The sequence below is a fragment of the Syngnathus leptorhynchus genome, chromosome 7 (assembly GCF_054491065.1).
Source record: "Syngnathus leptorhynchus isolate UIUO chromosome 7, UIUO_Slep, whole genome shotgun sequence".
NCBI lineage: Eukaryota > Metazoa > Chordata > Actinopteri > Syngnathiformes > Syngnathidae > Syngnathus > Syngnathus leptorhynchus.
The window spans coordinates 14,090,714-14,115,496 of NC_141201.1; the positions used below are offsets into that span (position 1 = coordinate 14,090,714).

The window sequence follows — 24,783 nt, forward strand, 5'->3', positions numbered from 1 at the left end:
ACGTTCAGTGTTGCGATGTACGGCCAGTGAACTGACTGTGATGAAAGGAATAAAGCAGTATCCATCACGTCGTTGTCCGAACCATGCTTGCTACATCAGAACCTGGAAAATAGTAAAGATATAACACTCTCCACCGGCGGTGGCCTTCATCTGGACATAGCAATTCACTGTTAGTCTCGTCGCTAAGGCATGTATGAGGAGCGCACAGTCCATTGATATGAAAGTCCCCTAGCAGCGAGCTGGTTGATGTCAGCGATAAAAATAGAATATCTTCCAAGAATAGCTCAAAAAAATCTAGTTTCTATTTCGCGGAAATTCCCATTTCGCGGGTGGGTCTGGAACGTAACCCCCGCGAAGTAGGAGGGATTACTGTATATGATTATAAATGTGGAACCGCTAACATTGGTTAACATTGAAAACAATGCCCAATTAATATTGTCTGAATCAGACAGACTGGATGAGGCTGAAAAAGGGATGGAAACTTAGGGACGGAGGACAATGCCCACCTCTTTTAATTAGCCTCACACAACTATTCTTCATAAGCATTGTAAAAATCTTCTTTATAATTGAATAATGGTTAAAAATTGTAAAAGTGCTGCTAAATGTGTGTGTGTGTGTGTGTGTGTGTGTGTGCGTGCGTGCGTGCGTGCGTGCGTGCGTGCGTGCGTGCGTCTGTGCGTGCGTGCGTGCGTGCGTCTGTGCGTGTGCTTGTGTGTGTTCATGCGTGCTCTGCAGCTGGTAGCAGAGGATATGGACAGTCAGCTGAATGGGGCCATCCTCTACTCCATTGTGAGTGGGGACCGAGACAACCAGTTCCTCATTGACCCACTCATCGGGATCGTCAAGGTCTACAAGCATCTGGACCGTGAGACAGTAAGGGCACACACACACGCGCATACACACACAAACGCACACACACACACACACATAATAGCTAAAAGTTATCAGTTAAACACAGAGAAAATCTGATCTAATCTGGGCTAATTGCTGGCCAAATGCTCCTGGAGACAGCCAATAAAACTTCATGATCTCCTATTCATCTGAAGTGCTTGAGAACTTCGGTAATTTTCAGATTCTAATGATAAAGTATTCATGAGTGTCGTCAATGACCCACATGAGTGGAGTTTGAAGTTGGGTGGGTGGGATCAAAGCTTGAGGCTGGTGAAAGTATTTTAGAGCAGTGTTTTTCAACCGTTTTCGAGCCAAGGCACACTTTTTTTATTGAAAAAATCCCGCGGCAGTTTTCCCACTTAAGTTCTCCTTTTTCCAGATATTCTGATGTGAAACGAAAAATTTCCTCTCCGGTTGTTTTATCTGGCAAAGCCTTGCAAAATAGAAAGTTTTCGCTGATTGTGTCTCCATCCACAAAACGCACATTGGCCAAGAGTTCAGCATGTCCATGAATATCAGTAGATTCATCAAGTTGCAAAGCAAATTTATTACTGATACGGATCTTGTCCAAAACAACACTTTATATGTCTGCACACATCTCATTGATGCGTTTGGAAATTGTGTCCCTGAGAGAGGGACTTTGGCTATTTCTTTAGCCGCTTTGGGTCCAAGCATCTCAGTTACAATGGCTTTGCAGGCGGGAAGTATTAATTGCTCTGCCACAGCGTGGGACTTTTTTGATTTAGCGACAAGTTCAGCTACGTGGTAGCTAGCTTTAAGGGCTCTCTCGTTTACCTTTGGGGTTTTTCTCATGAAAGTGGCCTGTTTCTTTGTCTGATCACGCAGGTGAACAAAATACTCAAAATATTTGTTTTGAAGTGATGGGTGTTTAGTTTCGGGATGTCGCTGAAGGTTGCTTGGAACCAAGGCACCGTTGGAGAGCTTTTCACCACATACCAAGCACAATGGAGTAGGTGCTGTTGCATCTCTGGTCAAAGTAAATCCAAATGAAAGATATTTTTCGTTGTATTGCCTTGTCTTTGCTTTCTTTTTACCTCCACTCATACGAGGGCCCTCGTCTGGGTCCAGATTTTGTCCAGGGTCCAGTACAGTGTCAGCATTTTTCTCTTCAAAAACTTCTCCATCACTTTCACTATCAACTCGTCTCGCTATCCACAATGACAACGTCGCCGTCAATGCTACCTTCATGGGCATCCCATATACCTGCCGCTGCATCCGTGCGTCAACAATTTTCTCGTCTGCAAGCACAAGGCAAATCGCTACCTGCTGCTGCCACCTTCTGATATGGAAGAGTACTACATGATTACTCTGCCGGGCGCTGCACCGCACAAGCACACAAATTGGAGAATTTCCCACGGCACCCCTGACAATATTTTGCGGCACAGTGTGCCACGGCACACCGGTTGAAAAACACTGTTTTAGAGGTTATCACACAATGAGCATTGGTTTGTGTGTAAACCCCGGAGCAACCGGGTGAGTATAGGCGTGGGCTCGTGTTGCGGTGGTGTAGGGGTGTCGCTCACCCGGTCGCGAAACCCTCCGTTGAACTTGAGGCGTTCGGTCCGGATGCCTGCCTGAAACATACTCTCACTCCAGGATGACTCCCGCGTGCCGGCCTTGTCGGCGGAGCTCGCTCGGCTGGGCATTGTGGTGGCCGCTTTCTCTGAAGTGCGGTGGGCGGGCTCTGGCGAGATCAGGGCAGGTAGACACATCTACCACTGGTCTGGTCGACCCGACGGTCAGCACAAGGAGGGTGTGGCCATTGCGGTGGCCGACCGGGCGGCTTCACAGATAAAAGAGGTCACGTCGGTCTCAGAGCGTATTATGCGGCTACGGCTCGCACACTCGTTGGACGTAGTATCGTTTGTCGCGGTGTACGCTCCCACCGGGACGAATGAGCTGTCTGCGAAAGAAGACTCGATGGTAGAACCGGTCGCTATAGGGAACTGAGGCGAGAAGCCATTCGAGCTGCTGGTCGGGACCATGAGGGGCGGGTTCGAGATCTCTGTGAGGCGGTCGAGGGTCACCTGGGTAAAAGTAACGCTCGCCTGGCTTACGAGGCGATTCGAGAACTCCGCTCATCTGGGCCCCGCCCACGCAGCTCAACAGTCCTCGCGGCTGATGGCAGTGTCCTTTCGAAAGTAGATGGGCTGAAGCGGTGGGCCAAGTACTTCGAGGAGTTGTATCGGGCCGAACCTCCACGCTGCGAGCTCTCTGCTGTAGGCATCCAGAGCCTGGTACCTAACCCACCCATCAGCATTGATGTGCCCCCTTAGGGAAATCCGAAAGACTCTGAGTCAGCTGAAGGATAGAAAGGTTCCGGGAATCTGCGGTGTCTGTGCAGAGATGCTCAAAGCTGGAGGGGATGCCGCCCTCCGGTGGTTGCACACGCTGTTTTGCTCCGTATGGAGCTCGGGGCTCATCCCAACCGACTGGAAAAGGGGCGTTCTCGTCCCTATCTGGAAGGGGAAGGGTGATATCCGAAATTCGGTTGTCGAACCTCGCGAGATGAGCCGAGAGGACCCGCATGCCAACTGACTCCGTTCGTTATTACATTCTCGCTACTCTGATGATTGCATCAACTCTAATCATGCCTCCAAATGAAGCAAGTGGGAGCAGTAAACCCATCCTAAAACACAAAGACGCTCGTAAAGCAATGCGACAGTGAGCGTCCGGCGCGCTGCGGGCGGTTGCGCGATCGGACCAAATTACGCTCCCTGCGCACTGAGGCCCACTTAAATTTTGGAAAGTCCATTAGGACTTTAAAAATATTTTCAAAATTTTAGCGACCGCTCTGTCACAATAATGCGACCAGCGCGGTGCAGTTGCGCGGTCGGCGGCGCGCTATGGTTGCGCGTTCGGCGGTGCGCTGCAGTTGCGCGATCGGACAAAATTTTAAGCTCCCTGCGTACTGAGGTCCACTTAAATTTTGGAAAGTACATCAGGACTTTAAAAATATTTTCTATATTTCAGCGACGGCTCTGTCACAATAATGCGACCAGCGCGGTGCAGTTGCGCGATCGGACAAAATTAAACATCCTGCCCACTGATATCCACTTAAATTTGGGAAATTACATCAGGACTTTTAAAATATTTTCTAAATTTCAGCGGCCGCTCTGTCACAATAATGCGACCAGCACGGTGCAGTTGCGCGGTCGGCGACGGGCTACGGTTGTGCGTTCGGCGGTGCGCTGCAGTTGCGCGATCGGACAAAAATGCGCAAATGGAAAAATGATGTTTTTTTACTTCAAACGGATTACATTTTTTCCCATTATTTGTAATGGGAAAACATGTTTGGAATTCGAATGATTCACTTCTCGAACAGCCTTCTGGAACTGATTGTGTTCGAAAACCGAGGCTGCACTGTATTTACATCTGGATCTGATACATAACTGAAAAAAAGCATTATTTGTAAAAATAAAATATAAATGTTGATAGTGGTTGCAAAACTCCATTTCTTTTTGGGGATATGTGTATAAAATAGAGAGAAAAACTAAAAGCATACAAATTATTCCCTGGTGTCATGATAAAAGGTTTCTGACATTCAGGAAAAGAACTGGTGCTCACCTCGCACCCATGGGCCAATGTCAAGAACACCTTTTATTTTCCATGATGGAGGGGTGCAGAGGGTAGAGAGTCGCAATGCAGTGAGATCTGCTAGACAAGAACAGAAAAACAGGTACCCATAGATTTGGAGCTCTTGTGGAGGCAGTACTTCATCGAGAAGTCGACCTTACACTTGCTAATTAATGTCAGGCACCCATGCAGGCATGTGTGGTCACATCACCAAATACAAATACCCTCCCCCTATGAAAAATAGAGCTAGCTTCTAACTCAAGGGAGGAAAAACTCTTGTGAGGGCTTTTTATGTAAATAAGGTGAATAGTGACATAATGACTTGGTAAAATAAGGAATTTTTATCAGGGTTAGGGTTAGGGTTAGGCCCGGAGAAAGCCCACGCGGACACGGGGAGAACATGCAAACTCCACACAGGGAGGGCCGGAGGTGGAATCAAACCCGCACCCACCTAACTGTGAGGCGGACGTGCTACCCACTGCCCCACCGAGCCAGAAATCAGTTCATTGAACAAATTAAAATCATGAGCCATAATAGTACCCCTCTGACCAGCACACGTGTCGAGTGGATCCACAGCATTTTTTGCTCGTATTATAAGATTTGTGTAAATAGTTTATAATATATATAAGATATATATAAAATATATAATAAATAAAAATATAATATTTTTATATTTATATAAAATAAATAAATAAAATAAAATATATATTTATATATATATATATACAGTCATCCCTCCTACTTCGCGGCTTCAACTATCGCGGCTTCGCTGTATCGCGGGTTTTCAAAAATAAATTAATGATTTTATCGCAGAAATTTCATCATTTCACGAGGTTTCGCGGCCACTTGAGTTTCTTCATTTTCCTTTAATAATGATAGCTTATGTTTAAAAGTCGTTTTCTTGTTTTGAAATGAATAAATTAAAGAGTCAGTACAGTATACTTTATCGTCACGTGACTTCAGGGCGTTCTCTCTGTTGTATATTTAGATGTTGTATATTTTGGACTAACTCATGTTCCGTAGTGGGAAAACCCCGGATGTGGGAGGGGGAGCTTCGGGGACGTTCAGTGTTGCGATGTACGGCCAGTGAACTGACTGTGATGAAAGGAATAAAGCAGTATCCATCACGTCGTTGTCCGAACCATGCTTGCTACATCAGAACCTGGAAAATAGTAAAGATATAACACTCTCCACCGGCGGTGGCCTTCATCTGGACATAGCAATTCACTGTTAGTCTCGTCGCTAAGGCATGAATGCGGAGCGCACAGTCCATTGATATGAAAGTCCCCTAGCAGCGAGCTGGTTGATGTCAGCGATAAAAATAGAATATCTTCCAAGAATAGCTAAAAAAAATCTAGTTTCTATTTCGCGGAAATTCCCATTTCGCGGGTGGGTCTGGAACGTAACCCCCGCGAAGTAGGAGGGATTACTGTATATATAATATAATTCATAAACTATTATGAATTGCCAAGACACTTCTATGCGCACAATTCTGACAAATCAATCGTGCTTCTTTCTCTACCACAACCCTCAGGACAAACTGTGTAATTAGGAAAGTCTTACATTCATTAACTTTTAAAGAAGGATGACGTTATCATGTTTTGTAACATTGTCCAGTTAGTTTCCTTGTTGGCATTACTGACAGTAAACCATGATCAATACAATTCTTCAATGAATTTGTGCCACTTAGGTTCCTGGCTACTCATTAACCATCAGAGCTCTGGATAGTGGAATGCCACCTCTGTCCTCCACCGCTATGGTCAAGATTGACGTCTCTGACATCAATGACAATCCGCCTACCTTCTCACCTGCCAACCTGACCACTGTGATCCAGGTAAATGCCATCCTGACAGAAACATGTTTAGACCAGGATTTGGTGTGTTTTTTCATTCTATTATTGCGCTGAAAGCATCTTGGCAAAGAAGCCAGTGGTGCTCCCTGCCAGTAAGTAGTAATAAGGTTGCTGATGCATGATGATTGCTCACCTGGGAAAAGGGAGTTACTGTTAATGCCTAAAATATGCCTGTCAGGTAATATTTCCTCCCATCTTTTAGGCTCCTAACGGCCCATAAATTAAATGGTTAGTACGTCTTGTGACGGTGTGGATGGTTGCTCTTCCTTTACTGATGACCTCCTGCTTCGACCGAAAATCCATCATAGAAAATCGTTTGGATATGTAATCTTCCATTGTAAAACGAAATGTAAAAACGGAAAAAAACAAACAAAACGAATGTAAAATGAAACAAATGGACGACTGCTCCTCAGTTGTTCACTGTAAATGTGAACTGGAGATCTATTATTCTACAGGTAGGCGCATGAAGCATCCCGGGATCACTAGCACCCCCTGCCATAAGGCTGGACAACCTTTTTTTGTAGCCTCCCTTGCCTCCTCTGACCTCACGTCCCTGTCCAGAAGACAGTTAATTGACTGCCTCCACAAGTAAGGCAAACCACTACAGGTTACAGCTGAAGAAACTGTCTGTTCATACAGTTCAGAGTCCAGGCAGGCAAATTGATAAGATGATAACCTCAGCCTTCAGAAGACTATCATGCAAAACCGATTGGAACATTTGGGGAAATTTGGGATTCCGTCAACCTGCCTACATTGTTAAAACTACCAAAAACTGGTTAGACTGGGATATTATCGTTTTCATTAACTAGCACACACTGACCTGAACAATATTGCTGTGATAATGATGAGAGACATCCGACTCAATAATACAGTAAAGCTGTCATCAAAGCAGCTTGGGCTTGGATAACACCTCCACAATGCCTCAGGCTGATTGCCTCCATTCCACACCACGTTCATGCAGTAATTCATGCAGAAGCAGCTCCAACCAACTATTCACTCTATTATTAACATAGTTTTCAAAAGATCAATATTCCCATTCTAAAAAATATGTTTTTTTTATGTAATAAATTACTTTATGGGCGGCTCTGTGGCGCACTGGTTAGCACGTCCGCCTCACAGTTAGGAGGGTGCCGGTTCGATTTCACACAAAAAAAACATGCTTGGTATGCTGATTGAGCACTCCAAATTGCCGCTAGGTGTGAGTGCGAGTGTGGATGGTTGTTCGTCACTGTGTACCCTGCGATTGGCTGGCAACCGGTTCAGCCTGATGACAGCTGGGAGAGGCTCCCGCACGCCCGCAACCCCGTGGGGACAAAGCGGTACAGAAAACAGATGGATGGAAATTACTTTATGGGAATGTGTGATGGGAAAATATAATCTATAATATAATCATCAAAATTATGAGAAATAAAATCTTAAAATATTTTACTTGGTGAATCTCTATAACGTTTTTCACTTTTGTAGTGGAAGACATTAATAAACTAAGTTTTCCTATATATTAGAATTTCTTGAAATGCAGCTATAGTGTTTGTTATGCTATACAGTGAGAAATGAATAAAATTAAATTTTGCAACATTCTTACATTCAGAAACAAAATGTTGGAAATGATTCATTCCCAATCTGAGTGGTCCCATTGACAGATTGTTTACTCCCCTAGGAAAACAAGGCAATTGGCACCAGCATCATCCAGCTGTCCGTTATCGACCTGGACTCATCCCACAACGGCCCACCATTTGACTTCCACATTTTATCCGGAAATGAGGGAGGAGAATTTGAGCTGGAGCAAGACGGAACACTTGTGGCCAATCAGGTGTTCAGAAGGGACCTGGCAACCAAATATGTTGTCCATATACAGGTAAAGTCTACTTGCTTTAAGATTAGTACCCTAAGTAATTAGGGCAACACCATCCTCCACCACTCTCTCCCTACGCACCTACTTCAACCCCAGTCTGTGGACACTTTTAAAAAGGAGCTTAAAACTTTTGTGTTTAGAGAGGCTTTCCCCGGCTCCTCATAAGTGTCTTCTATCGGCTCTGTGCTTTTATGCTTTTATTCTGGTTTCTTGTGTGTTTTTTATTGCTAGTCTTATTTCTGTAGCACTTTGAGATTCTTTTATGAAAAGCGCTTTACAAATAAAATGTATAATTATTATTTTTATTCTTATCCTAACCTGAAAAGACTGGGGACTTGTATTCTTGTTATCATGAGCAGGTTTTTGGTGTCATTAGAAACATCTCAATGACCAAACTCAATTGTTCTTTAATTGTGGCTGGTGTGAGTCTGGCTGAGTGTGGTACAGTATGTCAAAAACACTTGAACAACTTGAAACAGATGGAGATGGGTTAGTGTTGATGTTTTGGCAGGAGAAATGCAGTGGTAAGCAAAATTTCTAAACTTACAGAGTACTTTTGAAACACCTCCGGCAACAAATTAGCACCCGTGAACAAGGAAGCCAATGTATTTTTGGATTGCAGTGCGGAGGAGGGCGGATAGCACCAAATTATCTGCAGGTGTTGAGATGAAGCAAGTCTAATCACTTCATCGACGCTGGTAAAAATATACACAAGAGAGGAACTAGAACTCCAGGGCAGACAGACAGACGAAGGAATAAACACGCTGAGAAACAAAAACAAAATGAAACAAAACAAGCACACCCTGAAATTATTTAATCTTCAGATATAGACTGAAATATTATAATATTACTTGTGTAGTAAAAAAGTATTCAAAGACATTCTGGCAGTCCAATAGATTTTGTTTATTTGTTTTATAAGTCCATGCATTCTACATACAAACAAGCTTTATCTTTTTTTAGTGCCTTAAAGTGGAAGTCAAGTCCAAAATCTTTTTTGTAATAATAGGTTCTGTGCAGACCATCGAGTTGAAAAACATCCTTCTGGTTGATGTTTCATTTGTGGAATATGAATTAAACAGGCAAAATCCAACTGATCCAAGGGGCAGCCATTTTGCCACTTGCTGTTGACTGAAAATTACATCACAGTTGCCAGGTCTCAAGTGACAACCAATCACGGCTCACCAATTTATAGAAAGTGAGCTATAATTGGTTGTGATGAATAATATACTGTAATTTCTGACCTATAAGCCTCAACTTTTTGTAGAGGTAGAGTAAAGTAAATGAGTAAATGAATTGTAGAGTAAATAGTAATACATTTCCAGTCCTACCTATTATGACTTGCTGAAATGCCTCCTGACGAGATAAAGCACGTCAATCCCTGTACTTCAGTGAATCAAAATTAATCTTCTCCCCTTTTCTTTCTATAAGGTGACCGACTCTGGGCAGCCTCGCTTGTCCTCATCCTCCATGCTGACAGTCAGGGTGATTGAGGAGAGCCTACATAGACCTGTAGCGCTGCCACTAGAGATCCATATTGTCACCATCGAAGATGAGTTTCCCGGTGGTGTCATTGGAAAGTTGCATGCCACAGATGCAGACCCCTACGATGCATTGACATTTGGCCACGCCCCGCCAGCCCATCGCAGTCTCTTCAAGATTAGCCCTCGTGATGGAAAGATCATTGCCCTGGGAGGTTTGGATGCTGGCAGATATTCTCTGAATGCCAGTGTTAGTGATGGCCGCTTTGCTGTCCCCGTGCCTGTCAGCGTGCATGTTGAGCAGGCAACCCCTGAGATGTTGCGTGAGGCTGTGACGGTTCGCTTTGAGAGTGTAGCTCCACAAGACTTTGTTGCCTCACACCTGAAAAGCGTGCTGAAGGTGTTGCAGCAAGAGGCCACCTCTCAGCAACGGGATGCTCTGCACCTGCTCAGCTTGCAGCCAGTAGGTGGGACTAAACAGCTGGACATACTTGTCGCTGTGGAAACAGCTGAGGGTGGATACTACAAGGCAGCTTACCTCACTCAGAAGCTTAGTGCTTCCCGGCGGCGGCTAGAGGAGGTCCTGAAAGTCTCGGCCATCTTGGATAAAAACTGCTCAGGGCTGGATTGTCGTGGGGCCCAGTGTGAACAAAACATAATCTTGGATTCACACAATCTGGCAACGTACAGCACTCCACAAGTCAGCTTTGTCTCACCGCGATTCCATCGGACGTCACGCTGCACATGCGCTGGTAAGCAATGAGATGTTGTCAATGTCCAGTAAAAATCGTGTTAGAATGCAATTGTCAAATTATATTAGGAACGTCTGTACTTACGAACATTTGGAGATACGAACCGGAGCTTCAAGAATTTTTTGCCTCTTCTTACGAACCAAAATTGTCTTCCCAACCAATGAACAACTTTCTCAGAGCGTGTCTAGTGACGTTATGACGTGTGTGTGTGTGTGTGTGTGTGTGTGTGTGTGTGTGTGTGTGTGTGTGTGTGTGTGTGTGTGTGTGTGTGTGTGTGTGTGTGTGTGTGTGTGTGTGTGTGTGTGTGTTACCCATTTTCTTATTGCCCTTACCCTTCGTGCCTGTGTTGATGATGATGATAGAACTTTATTCATCCCACAGCAGGGAAATGTACTTGTCACAGCAGCGCATACGAGTGCAAGAATACAAGTGCCAAGATTTCAAAAAAGGATAAATAACAGACAAGGACAAAGACAAGTGCAGCTAGCAGACACTAATCACAATTTTATCAGGCGCCACGCACGTTGTAGAGTCTGACAGCAGAGGGATTGAAGGACCTGTGGAATCGTTCTTTCCTACACCGTGGGTGTAAAAGTCAGCTGCTAAAGGAGCTGCTCAGGGACCGCACAATGTCATGGAGGGGGTGAGAGGTGTTGTCCATGATGGATTTCAGCTTAATTAACGTCCTCCTCTCACCCACAACCTCAATGGAGTCCAGGCGACAGCCCAGGACAGAGCTCGCTCTCCTGACCATCTTATTCAGTCTCCCCCTGTCCCGGTCCGTACTGCCCCCACCCCAGCAGACCACAGCGTAGAGGATGGCTGAGGCCACCACGGAGTCATAGAAGATCCTGAGGAGAGCCCTGCAGTCATAGAAGATCCTGAGGAGAGCCCTGCACACACCGAAGGACCTCACTCCTCATCAGGTAGAGGCGACTCTGGCCCTTCTTGTACAGGGTGTGGGTGTGATCAGTCCAGTCCAGTTTGTTATTAAGGCGAACACCCAGGAATTTGTAGTTCTCCACTACCTCAATGTCTGATCCCTGGATGTTCACCGGAGTGAAGTGGGGTGCTGTCCTCCCGAAGCTCACAATCATCTCCTTCGTCTTGCTGGCGTTCAGCTGAAGCTGGTTGAGCTCACACCAGCTGACAAAGTCCTTGATGACCGTCCTGTGTTCCAGATCGTTCCCCTCCGAAACATATCCAACAATGGCCGTGTCGTCGGAGAACTTCTGGATGTGACAATGTGCGGCGTCGTGGGTAAAGTCCGAAGTGTACAAGGCGAAAAGGAAAGGAGAGAGCACCGTACCCTGGGGGACACCTGTGCTGCAGCGCACCACGTCAGACTCACAGCGATGTAACCTCACATACTGCGGCCTGTCGGTGAGGAAGTCTGTTGACCATGCAGCCAGGCAACCCGCCTTCTCCATCTTCACCCTGGATGGTGTTAAAAGCGCTGGAGAAATCAAAGAACATGATTCTCCCAGTGCTCCCGATGTCCTGAAGCAGTGTTCTGTGCAGTGAATAAATGACTGCATCGTCCACCCCAACACCAGGCCGGTAAGCAAACTGCAGGGGGTCCAGCTGTGCTCCCACCAGCGAACGCAGGTGACCCAGGATGATCCTCTCCATAGTCTTCATCAGGTGGGAAGTCAAGGCCTGAAGTGGTTAGGCTCCTTGGGGTGCGCACTTTCAATACGGGGACCACGCAGGAGTTCTTCCACAGGGCTGGAACTTTGTTCAGGCTCAGGTTGAACAGGTACATGACCACGCCACTCAGATAGTCCGCAGGGTCCCTGAGCAGTCTTGGACAGATGCCGTCTGGGCCCGGGGCCTTCCCTGCCTTGATCTTTCTGAGGTGACTCCTCACCTGAAGATCTGTAAAGGAGAAAGGGTGTTGGAAGCAGTCTCTGAGCCTGGCAGTAGATTCCTCAGACCACAACATCACAGACTTCCTCTCAGGTGGCCGCTGTTTCACCACCTGGGTGTAGTCTGCGACCAGATGGACAAGGTTGTGATCCGAGTGACGAAGTGGGGGGATGAGGTGTATGCATCCTTGACATTAGCATACAACAGGTCCAAAGTTCTATTGTTTCTGGTGTGGCAGTCGACATATTGAGTAAAGGTGGGGAGGGAAGAGGCCAGGGAAGCATGATTGAAGTCCCCGGAGATGAGGAGGAGGGATTGTGGGTGGGGAATTTGAAGCATAGAAATGATAGAGTGGATTTGGTTCGTAGCGGTAGCAGCGAGAGCTGAGGGAGGGATGTACACAGTTATAGCAATAACATGTGAAAACTCCCTCGGGAGGTAGCATGGTCGCATGCTAACCACCAACAGCTCCAAGTCACTGGAGCAGAGTTGCTCCTTAACACTGACGTTTCCGGGATGGCACCATATATCGTTCACAAACACAGCGAGTCCCCCTCCTCTCCTCTTACCGCTCTCCGGTCTTCCTGTGTGTGCGTTAGCATATTGAGAAGTTCATTCTAATTTCGAGTTTTTGTAGTCATGTTTCCTAATACTCGCGCAAAAAGCGTCAAGGGTAATCAGAAGAAGGTGTAGCGAACAAATAAATTAAGCATATGGTAGACTCGCCATAGCCCCCATCTCTCAAGCGCCTACCCCTATAGCAGGGGTGGCCAACCAGTCAGAGACTAAGAGCCACATTTTTTACTGTGTTACCACAAAGAGCCACATCATACGCATGAGCACACATGAACAACACCCCCCCCCCCCCCCCCTCCACACACGCTCACACGTTATCATGTCACACACCAACATGATAATAACAGAAATTGACTCCTACAGTACTAAGACCACAGGCCAGTCATTTTCAACAATGAACATTGTGTGCACTGTCTCACACACAAAAACTCTCATTTCAACAAAGTCCACAAACAAAAACATAATAATTTACAATAGTGTTTTCTCACTTACTATTACTTACATAGATTTTCTATGGGATTAAAGTCTGGAGACTGACTTGGCCACTCCGTAACCTTAATGTGCTTCTTTCTGAGCCACTCCTTTGTTGCCTTGGCCGTATGTTTTGGGTTATTGTCTAGCTGGAAGATGGGACCCATTTTCAGTGCCCTGGTGGAGGGAAGAAGGTTGTTACTCAGGATTTTCTGATAAATGGCCCCGTCTTTCTTCTATCAATGCGGTGATGACGTTCTGTCTCCTTAGCAGGAAAACACCCCCAAAGCATAATGTTATCACTTCAATGCTTGACGGTATGAACTGTGTTCTCTGGGTCGCAGTCAATACATTTCTTTGTCCAAACACGGCAAGTTCATTTGCTCAAATTTGGTTTCATCTGACCACAAAACCTTCTCCCAAGATATTCGGCCCCTTTACTTTCAGTGCAGCAAACTCACTCCAGAAGTTCAGTGAGGATCTTTGAGCGATCCAATGTTGTCCTAAATGACTGATGATGATAAATAGAATGCTATATAGGACAACATTGGATCGTTCAAAGATCCTCACTGAACTTCTGGTGTGAGTTTGCTTCACTGAAAGTAAAGGGCACGAATAATATTGCACGCCCCACTTTTCAGTTTTTTATTTGTTAAAAAAGTTTAAATTACCCCTCCGTGAGTCGTCACCTTATCGTGGTGGAGGGGTTTGCGTGCCCTTATGATCCTAGGAGCCATGTTGTCTGGGGCTTCATGCCCCTGGTAGGGTCACCCATGGCAAAAGGGTCCTAGGTGAGGGGCCAGACAAAGCACGGCTCAGAAGACCCCTTATGATGAAAAAGATATATGGATTTCGTTTTCCCCCGCCCGGACGCGGGTCACCGGGGCCCCTCTCTGGAGCCAGGCCTGGAGGTGGGGCTCGAAGGCGAGCGCCTGGTGGCCGGGCCTTCGCTCATGGGGTCCGGTCGGGCATAGCCCGTAAAGAAAACGTGGGTCCCCCTTCCAATGGGCTCACCACCTATAGGAGGGGCCAAAGGGGTCGGGTGCATAGTGAGCTGGGCGGCGGCCAAAGGCGGGGACCTTGGTGGTCCGATCCCCGGCAGCAGAGGCTAGCTCTGGGGAAATGGAATGTCACCTCTCTGGCTGGAAAGGAGCCCGAGCTGGTGTGTGAGGCAGAAAGGTTCCGACTAGACATAGTCGGACTTGCCTCCACACATAGTTTGGTACAAGCCCTCTCGAGAGGGGCTGGACTCTCTTCCACTCTGGAGTTGCCCACGGTGAGAGGCGTCAAGCAGGTGTTGGCATACTTATTGCCCCCCGGCTGGGCGCCTGCACATTGGGGTTCACCCCGGTGAGCGAGAGGGTAGCCTCCCTCCGCCTTCGGGTGGGGGGACGGGTCCTGACTGTTGTTTGTGTCTATGCACCGAACGGCAGCTCAGAGTACCCACCCTTCTTAGAGTCCCTGGAGGAAGTGCTGGAGAGCGCTCCTTCTGGGGACTCCATCGTTCTACTGGGTGACTTCAATGCTCACGTGGGCAATGACAGTGAGACCTGGAAGGGCGTGATTGGGAAGAACGGCCCCCCCGATCTGAACCCGAGCGGTGTTCTATTATTGGACTTCTGTGCTCGACACGGATTTTCTATAATGAACACCAAGTTCAAGCATAAGGGTGTCCATGTGTGCACTTGGCACCAGGACACCCTAGGCCGCAGTTCGTTGATCGACTTTGTAGTCGTGTCATCGGATTTGCGGCCGCATGTTTTGGACACTCGGGTAAAGAGAGGGGCGGAGCTGTCAACTGATCACCACCTGGTGGTGGGTTGGCTCCGATGGTGGGGGAAGATGCCGGTCCGACCGGGCAGACCCAAACGCTCTGTGAGGGTCTGCTGGGAACGTCTGGCAGAATCCCCTGTCAGAAGGAGCTTCAACTCCCACCTCCGGCAGAGCTTTTCCCACGTCCCGGGGGAGGCGGGGGACATTGAGTCCGAGTGGACCTTGTTCCGCGCCTCCATTGTTGAGGCAGCCGACCGGAGCTGTGGCCGTAAGGTTGTTGGTGCCTGTCGTGGCGGCAATCCCCGAACCCGCTGGTGGACACCGGCGGTAAGGGATGCCGTCAAGCTGAAGAAGGAGTCCTATAGGGCCTTTTTGGCCTGCGGGACTCCGGAGGCAGCTGACAGGTACCGGATGGCCAAGCGGAACGCGGCTTCGGCGGTTGCTGAGGCAAAAACTCGGGCGTGGGAGGAGTTTGGCGAGGCCATGGAGAATGACTTCCGGACGGCTTCGAGGAAATTCTGGTCCACCATCCGGCGTCTCAGGAGGGGGAAGCAGTGCACGGTCAACACTGTTTACAGTGGAGATGGTGTGCTGCTGACCTCGACTCGGGATGTCGTGAGTCGGTGGGGAGAAATACTTCGAAGACCTCTTCAATTCCACCAACACACCTTCTTTTGTGGAAGCAGGGCTGGGGACTCTGAGGCAGACTCTCGAATCTCGGAGGTCGAAGTCACTGAGGTAGTTAAAAAACTCCTTGGTGGAAAGGCCCCGGGGGTGGATGAGATCCGCCCGGAGTTCTTAAAGGCTCTGGATGTTGTGGGGCTGTCTTGGCTGACACGCCTCTACAGCATTGCGTGGACATCGGGGACGGTGCCTCGGGATTTGCAGACTGGGGTGGTGGTTCCCCTCTTTAAGAAGGGGGACCGGAGGGTGTGTTCCAATTACAGGGGAATCACACTCCTCAGCCTCCCCGGTAAGGTCTATTCAGTGGAACAGTGGACCAGCTCTACACCCTCGGCAGGATCCTCGAGGGTGCATGGGAGTTCGCCCAACCAGTCCACACGTGCTTTGTGGATTCGGAGAAGCCGTTCGACCGTGTCCCTCGGGAGGTTCTCTGGAGGGTGCTTCGGGAGTACAGGGTGCCGAGTCAACTGATAAGGGCGGTTCGGTCCCTGTATCACCGATGCCAGAGATTGGTCCGCATTTCCGGCAGTAAGTCGGATTCGTTCCCAGTGAGGGTTGGACTCCGCCAAGGCTGCCCTTTGTCACAGATTCTGTTCATAATTTTTATGGACAGAATTTCTAGGCGCAGCCGAGGCGTTGAGGGGGTCCGGTTTGGGGACCTCAGCATCGCGTCACTGCTTTTTGCAGATGACGTGGTGCTGTTGGCTTCTTCAGTCCGTGATCTCCAGCTCTCACTGGAGCAGTTCGCAGCCGAGTGTGAAGCGGTCGATGAGGGTCAGCACCTCCAAATCCGAGTCCATGGTCCTCGGTCGGAAAAGGGTGGAATGCCCTCTCCGGATCGGGGATGAGATCCTGCCCCAAGTGGAGGAGTTCAAGTATCGTGTGTGTGTGTGTGTGTGTGTGTGTGTGTGTGTGTGTGTGTGTGTGTGTGTGTGTGTGTGTGTGTGTGTGTGTGTGTGTGTGTGTGTGTGTGTGTGTGTGTGTGTGTGTGTGTGTGTGTGTGTGTGTGTGTGTGGTATATTTTAGGAAGAGAATTCCTGTTAATTAACCGCAAGGTATAATCCATTTTGGGGGTAATCACACTGGATAATGTTCACCTTGGGCTTTCTGACAATATGCAGAGAGTCCAATATGTAGCTCATACATACTAATATGGGGTGATGTAAGGTATATTGTCACATGGACACAAAATTACCTCTTTTCATGCTGAAAATGTTCTTTTGCTCTGAATGCATTCTCTGAGTCATCTTCAGAAATGTGCCATTAACCATAAACTACACAATAGATTAATCAATTTAATGTTGACTAAGGTTTTTTTGTTAAGATGCATTTTTTCTGTTTATGTTGCTAGACGACAATTGTGCTGCTTTGTCAGGACAATGTGAAGACCAGCAGTGCCCAGCAGACATGCAATGCGTTTCAGTGGATGTGACCAGAGGGCGGTATGCATGTCAATGTCCACTGGGCAAACTTGGAGAGTGTGCAGGTGTCAGAAATATTTCTTTTACATGTTGTTTTCTTTTGTTACATAATGTAATAATGCACTTTATGGTATGCCCATGCACCATGCGTGTGTGTGTGTGTGTGTGTGTGTGTGTGTGTGTGTGTGTGTGTGTGTGTGTGTGTGTGTGTGTGTGTGTGTGTGTGTGTGTGTGTGTGTGCGTGTGTGCGTGTGTGCGTGTGTTTGTGTGTGCGTGTTCGTATGTGTGTGTGTCTCCAGGCCATTCATCTTTAAGTTTCTCAGGTAACAGCTACATCAAATACCAGCTTTCAGAGGGACTCCAAACAGAGCTGAAACTCAGTCTGAGAATTAGAACATTGCAGACTAGAGGAATCATCATGTACACTCATAGTGAGCCTTGCACCATGCTTAAGGTATGCTATCGCCATCTCGTATTCTGGTCCATTAAAAAAAAATATATATCCTCAAAGCAAATGTTTTTCCATGCATAATAACTCTTGCAGACTCCAGGATTATTCAGGGTGCATTCATCCACAGGGCAAGCCATAGTTACTGTCACATACAATATGTTCTCATCTGTGTGTGAGCAGCTGGACGAGGGAAAGCTGTGGTTCCAGCTCAGCTGCACACCTGACACTGCAGGTAGTGACAGTCCCGACATGTTGGGCATCTCTGGCCGGTGGATCAATGATGGCAGCTGGCACACGGTGGCAATGGAGCTCAACCGCAACTTCAGCAGTCTCTCTCTGGATGACAGCTATGTTGAAAGGCGCCATGGGCAAGCGTACGTGCAATCGTTTGCTCCATACAGAACCATCTACTTTGGAGCACTGGTCAGTGCATTGTTTTCTGTTTCCTAATTAGTGTTACTGTTGTAAACTTACTCAGCATCCACTTTAGTACTTTGACAACTGCATTCACCATCTTTAATTAAGTAAGGCAGAACCTCATACAATGTCTATGTAATGCAGAATCTGAAAACTGTCCAATTTTCCATGGAGTCTATGAACCAATTCAAGACTTAATTTGACCAAGTTTCTTTAGTAATTGAAATCATGAATGCCTACACTTGTTTTTTCCATTGACCTTTTTTACAGCACTTGTTTTGGCAAAATAAAACAAAAGGGTGGTTTTGGAAGAACACAATAATTTGGTGATGTAGTGCGGATAAAGGGACAATAGTGCTCGAATGGGTAGCTTGCTTGCGTCACAGTTCTGATGCTCTTTCTTTAACCAAGTACTCTGGTTTTATCTTATATTCCAAAACTATTAAACCATTTCTGAAACGTTCCCATAATGCCACATACTCAAACTTAGACTTCTTATTACTTCTTCCATTATGTTTTACATGCTCTCAATGTCAACATTTAACGCTTTAACTAGTGATTTGATGAATTTGAAGGCGTTAGATAATGAGTGTTGCAGTGTTAAGGATAGCTAGGACCGTTTTTGTTTAGGAAAGGGGGACTCTGGCAGCAGCACCTCACCCACACAGTCACTCACAAGTCAAAGAGCGTGGCCGGACACCTATCTGCTTCTTTCTCTCTTCCATCCAATTCACATAGCATCAAATGACTTACTCAATCCGCCTGATATTGTCATCTGCGTATTGCTTGTCTTTTAATAAAATGTCAACAGACTTCAATGTGTGTGGGTCACGGACGGCAAACCCTTCAACTGCCTTACAACATGAGTGACCTAAATTAACGTAAGAAAGGACCCCTTCGGCTGACTAAAAACATGCCTTTCTATAAAAAACAAGAATTTCTATACAAAGCGCTTTCAGGGTTAACGCGATTCTCAAATTCTGGACTCCAAAGTCCGTGTGAAATCGAGATTTTGGTGTATGCAGTTTACATGTGTACAATTCCATGAATTTTAACACAAAATGTTCTAATTGTAACATGTTCAGAGATCAAAAGGCCCTCATCCAAACTGTTCAAACTTATGGCATTTCCAAATTTCAAAATAGCCTCCAGTACCAGCACTACATTTGCAAATGCACTGTGTTTAACTCCTCTAATGTCAATTATTGCCGAAAAAGAGGAACTACAGTCAGCTGTCTCAAGACTGTAGAAGTTATGTCTGGATACCCACTGGGTGTCTTTGTCTTAAGTTATTGTCCTAACACTTGCCCACCATGGCTTCAGGTGCAGAATCCAACTTCACGCAGCCTCGTTGACTCCCAAAAGGACCCAAAAGTGCTTGAGGGCTTCCAAGGCTGCCTGGACTCGGTCATGCTGAACAACAATGAGCTCCCACTGCAGAATAAGCGGTCACACTATGCTGAGGTGGTGGGACTTACAGAGCTCAAGTTGGGCTGCGTCCTCTTCCCTGATGCCTGTCTGCAGCAGCCATGTCAGAATGGGGGAAAATGTATCAGCCTGCCTTCCGGTGGTGAGTGACAGCTACTGCAGACACTTCAACCCAAAAGCACAAGTTTCACAAACTTGATATGCTCAATCAAAAATTTGCTTTTGTTTACATTAATATATCTGATTGAAACGCATCACTCCATCATGATATTACTTTGATTACTTTCCTTAAAGCAAGCCCCCCTCCCATATACAGTACAGTATACATTACACGCCATGTCAGACCAATTTAATATCTATACTGAATACAGCGTTTTAGCCGTGATGAAGCAAAACAAATGAACAATTTGAAGTCCATTGAATAACATCTACAATACAGTAGACATTTTAGATCTCAAGACACTACATCTTGTAATATCACAGAGCTCCGTCAAACTCATCTTTAAACATTACCCATAACAATAAGTCATTCAATCAATAGATCATAAGAATTTGAAAAACGCTCCGTAAATGCACAGGGGAATTCAGCAACAATTCCTTGACACACAGTTTGGTGGATATTTATAGATATAATAATTATAATTATAATAATGATAATAATATTAATATTAAATATTCTTGTAAAAAAATGATTCTGGCTGTTTATTGCCTGTATGAGTTGAATGTTATTTCACACCCAACATAAAACAAAGAAAATATCAGCCTCCAAAAGCATACAATGGGAAAAACCACAGTGCTCTGAGTGGTGTTGTAAGCAACAGATATCCGAACACTAAGGGTGTCGTAACACATGTAGCCAATATCATAATGCTCAAACGGTATAGTCATTATCCTTCGCAACAAACTAATACTATAGTACTGAGAATCTGACAGAGGAGCTGATTCACTACAAGATATCGTCTGTCTGTCTTATACTGACACCTGGTGCCAAAACATCAGAACGAACATTCCAGGAGAAAGTGAAACAAAGTTGTGTACTCACTGTATATTTACATAGAGTTTGGAGTACATTCTAATCCTATTTTTCTCATTGAAAATTTTTTGTTCTGTGGGGAGGATGAAATCAATTAAAGTTGTTTCATTCATTTCAATGGGGGAAAGATTATTTTATTGTTTTGAGTTGTGAACATCGTATCTCAAGACATCACTGCATTTCTCTAGATTTATTGCTACATTCAAACCACAAAGAAAGGAGCTTTTTATTAATTGTATTCTCTACTGTATGTCGCTGTTTAAGTGTTCAAAAACTGTGGCTATATTAACTCATTTTCTTAGTTAAGCTGATGTATATAATATCTAGTGTTTTTTGTCGTCTGTCTGTACCGTCGTGTTTCTTTAGATGAACAAAACGGCTTTGAAAAGAGACCTTACGGAGGGAACGAAAAAAAGGTTCTCCAGCCTTATGGCAGAGGGTGCTAGTGATCCCGGAATGCTTCATGCGCCCACCTGTAGAATAAGTGATCTCCAGTTCAAATTTACAGTGAACAACTGAGGAGCAGTCATCCATTAATTCATTTAACTTTTTTTTTAATTTTTTTACATTTCGTTTTACAATGGAGGATTACATATCCAAATGATTTTCAACGATGGATTTTCGGTTGAAGCAGGAGGTCATCAGTAAAGGAAGACTAACTCCGGAGTTAAAAAGTTTGATTCGGACAACGGGACTTCGGACGGATCATGTCTTTTCAAACGGAGTTGTACGCATGATCGAAAACAAGTTTTTGATTCCATGTCTTTTATTGCTTTGTTGAGTGTTTTTACTTGTGAAGACTGATGATATGGGATTTAAATTATAATAGTTCAAATAAACAATGAATAAGCTACTCTAGAGCAGCGTTCCCCAACCTTTTTTGTGACACGGTTAGGTGTCGGACAAATTGTTGGGAGAGGGGGGGGTGACTTCAGTGCCTCCCCAGTCATGAACCTCACCGCACGTCACTGGACAAGGAAGCACATATTATAAACAGCAACGCAATGGCCTTCATGGAACCAAAAGCACAATATCAAAAAGTATTAAAAGGACAGTAAAGCGAGACCAACATTGGTACTTATGTGATAGGACTGTAATAAAAAAATATGTCAGTACTACAATTCCCTCTTGAGAAAAAACTCAGAATAGATTTAACAGTATTTTGGAACCGAAGAAGAGCACATACTGACACCCACTCTTTGAGCGGAGTCTGCTTGACCAGCCTGACTATGTCACGGAAGAAAGCGATTACAATCTCCCCATTGGAAATTATTGTACAGACTATCACGTAAAAATGTACAGAAACAGCTATCAATTGGCACCAAAATTAACATGGGCATCTCTACTTATGACTACTTCAACATATCACAACATATGTTTCACCAACATACACAAACACGACGCGTTTGTAGACAACATGGGGCTTTATGGAAGCTGAATTGTTCATACGTTGTTATATAGTCAACTGAAATTGGTAAGGGTTCTTTTGACTTACATTTACCCTGAAGTCTATGTTTGGGGTACCACCTCCAGAAAATACAAGTATTAGCATTCTTCTATTGCCTGAAATCATTAAAAGAACAGCTATTGAAAACATTAAAGTGCCTTTTATTTCTAAATGGACAGCTTTTGTAAGTGATGAGAACTAGTACCGTATTTTTTGGACTAAATGTTGCTCCGGAATATAGGTCGCATTTGCCATAAAATGCACAATACCGTGGAAAAAAAACACAAGTCGCTCCGGAGTATAGGTCGCATTTTGGGGGGAAATTTATTCGACAAAATCCAACACCAAGAACAGACATGAACGAGCAACAACAGGCTAAACGATAGGTATGCTAATGTGACATAAACACAAACGAAGAGCTGAGAACGAGCCAGACGTAACATTCAGAGTTATTCTAATAACTTTTACATAAATAACACGTTTATAAAACCATCTGTGTCAATCCAATTCAGTAAATCTATAGATCGTCCTTTATGTAAACAATGGTGCCGGACTCGTAAGTTACAATTCTTATTATTCCACAGACCCATATAACGTTATAAAAAGTATATTTCAAATAACTATCATATTACAACAATATTATCAAACCATCTGTGTCACTCCAAATCATTAAATCCATCGATCAAATTCCTCATCCTTTGTCAACAACGCCGCGCGTGCGCCCTGATGTCAGCCTCGTTGTTATTCCACAGATCTAGTATACGTATAACTATATTGTAGCGTGAACAAAGTCGACTTCCACGCGTGCGGCGGCATGGACTTCCATCCCCGGAGGTGGCATTTCCAGCCACGGAGGTGGAAGAGAGCTCCATAGAATAGGACCAGGCGTGCGTAAAAGCCATGTCCGAGCCCCATCCACCGTCCCCGGACACCCACCCGGCCGAGCGCCAGCCCCCGACTTCCATCCACGGAGGTGAAAGAGAGCTCCGTCGAGTCGGACCGGGCGTGCTTAGAAGCCATAATAGTTTTTCAAACCTTCTGTGTCACTCCAAATCATCAAATCCTTCAAACTCTTTGTCCTCTGTGTCACTTTCAAACAATGCCGGTAGTACGTGGGGCCCTTCGTCATCTTCGTCATCCTGTGATCGAATCTTTGTCCTTTATGTAAAGTTGCTCCTCAGTATAAGTCGGCCCACCCACCCAAATTAAGAAAAAAACGCGACTTATAGTCCGAAAATTACGGTAAATTGGAAAAGTTAAGCTCTAGCGACATTTTGAACCCTTTGTTTGCCCCTCTGTGAAAATCGAAGGGGAGCGCGCAATTATCTACCACACACAAAGCGGTTTGAGCTGTTGATTGATGATGAATAGATTATTGTTCCTCTTGTCATTTGTTAAAATTACAGCATTGTCGCTCCTGAGACAAGTTCATTAACATTGTGCAACCTGTACTGTCTGCGAAATGCCTGAATTCTTGTTTCTTTTTTGTGTCTGCCAGGATTCTCATGCAGTTGTCACCACTTCTACACCGGTTGGCACTGTGAGATAGAGATAACGGCATGTGTACCCAATCCATGTAAGAACGGTGGAATCTGTAAGGCTATCGGCAATGCGTTCCTCTGCAGTTGTAGAAGAGGCTTTATGGGTCTGACGTGAGTATCATGCAAATCAAGCTCTGAATCCTTTAAGAATTTATTTGAGGGCTGTAACGATTAATTGTGTAACTCCACTCATTTCATTATAAATTTGGACAAACATGATTGAACCATCGACTATAACAGAAGAGGATAAATATAAATATGATGAGAATTAGGTAGATCTTAAATATCTTAAATATTTACTACAAGGCAACAGCACTGTGAATCATTTACAAGTGTTTGTAGATGAGGTTTTCTAAATATTGTTGTCCTTTAATCCTTGGTGTATATTCTTTAGGTTCGTCTGAGGATGATGATAATTGCCTATTGACTTGTCTGTGGTTGTAGTACAAGATTGTTTTTAAAGATAGATTTTAATCTTTATTCCATGATTCCACAAACTCACTTCAGTTTTAAAACCCTGCAATAGAAATCCTCACTTGTATATTTTAATGAGAATCAACTGAACCTGCTTTATATAGGGGGGGGTCTTCAAACAGAACCAACACCTGCAGTGTGTGTGGTGGGTCATCTGCCTGCATTCATTGGGGTGAAATTGATGAGATCGACAGAGGGGTAGAGACAAACACAGCTGTAGTGATCTAGGGTATTTCTGCACATAGTGGCTTTTTTTTCTCAATTTAGGGGTAAGGAGAAAGGCTCTTATATTTATTCAGTCACATTTAAAAAATAATATTAATTAATTAGGAACACATGTTGCGTAGGACTAAAACATGGCCACAGCCATCACATGCCTGAGGATATTCGAAAATGTGTCATTGTTAAAGATTTTGGATCCACAAAGTACTAACACTCAGAAAATAATTGATTCACATTAGGTAGGTACAAATGGGCTAATCACAATAGAATATCAGCATTATGATTTGCAATTGAAGTTGTATAGTTTTGTGTGCAGATAATAATAATAATAATAATAAGTGCTTTTAAATTTTAACCCAAATGTCTCAACATTTTCTTTTGAATATCGAGACTAATTTCCACATTGAAAAAAAAAAGTAAATGTTTTCTTTCAGTGGCCACACAGGGGCAATATAACAATGTATAGCATGGATCAGTGTTTGACAGCGACTACTTCTCAAGCTATTTATGGATCACACCGTTTTCCATCTATTATTTCAAACGTGAGGGATTGT

At 45.1% G+C, this 24,783-nt stretch overlaps 1 protein-coding gene across 1 annotated transcript in view; it reads left to right on the plus strand.

Moving 5' to 3' along the window:
• Nucleotides 1-24,783, plus strand: part of fat3a (FAT atypical cadherin 3a) — a 191,713-nt gene that overhangs the window by 155,815 nt on the left and 11,115 nt on the right. The window contains exons 18-26 of the mRNA XM_085916854.1: nt 736-873; nt 6,179-6,322; nt 7,998-8,195; nt 9,621-10,422; nt 17,147-17,281; nt 17,516-17,670; nt 17,848-18,090; nt 19,408-19,654; nt 23,491-23,644. Of these exons, the coding sequence (XP_085772980.1) occupies nt 736-873; nt 6,179-6,322; nt 7,998-8,195; nt 9,621-10,422; nt 17,147-17,281; nt 17,516-17,670; nt 17,848-18,090; nt 19,408-19,654; nt 23,491-23,644 (2,216 nt within the window). The remainder of the gene's footprint in view (nt 1-735; nt 874-6,178; nt 6,323-7,997; nt 8,196-9,620; nt 10,423-17,146; nt 17,282-17,515; nt 17,671-17,847; nt 18,091-19,407; nt 19,655-23,490; nt 23,645-24,783) is intronic.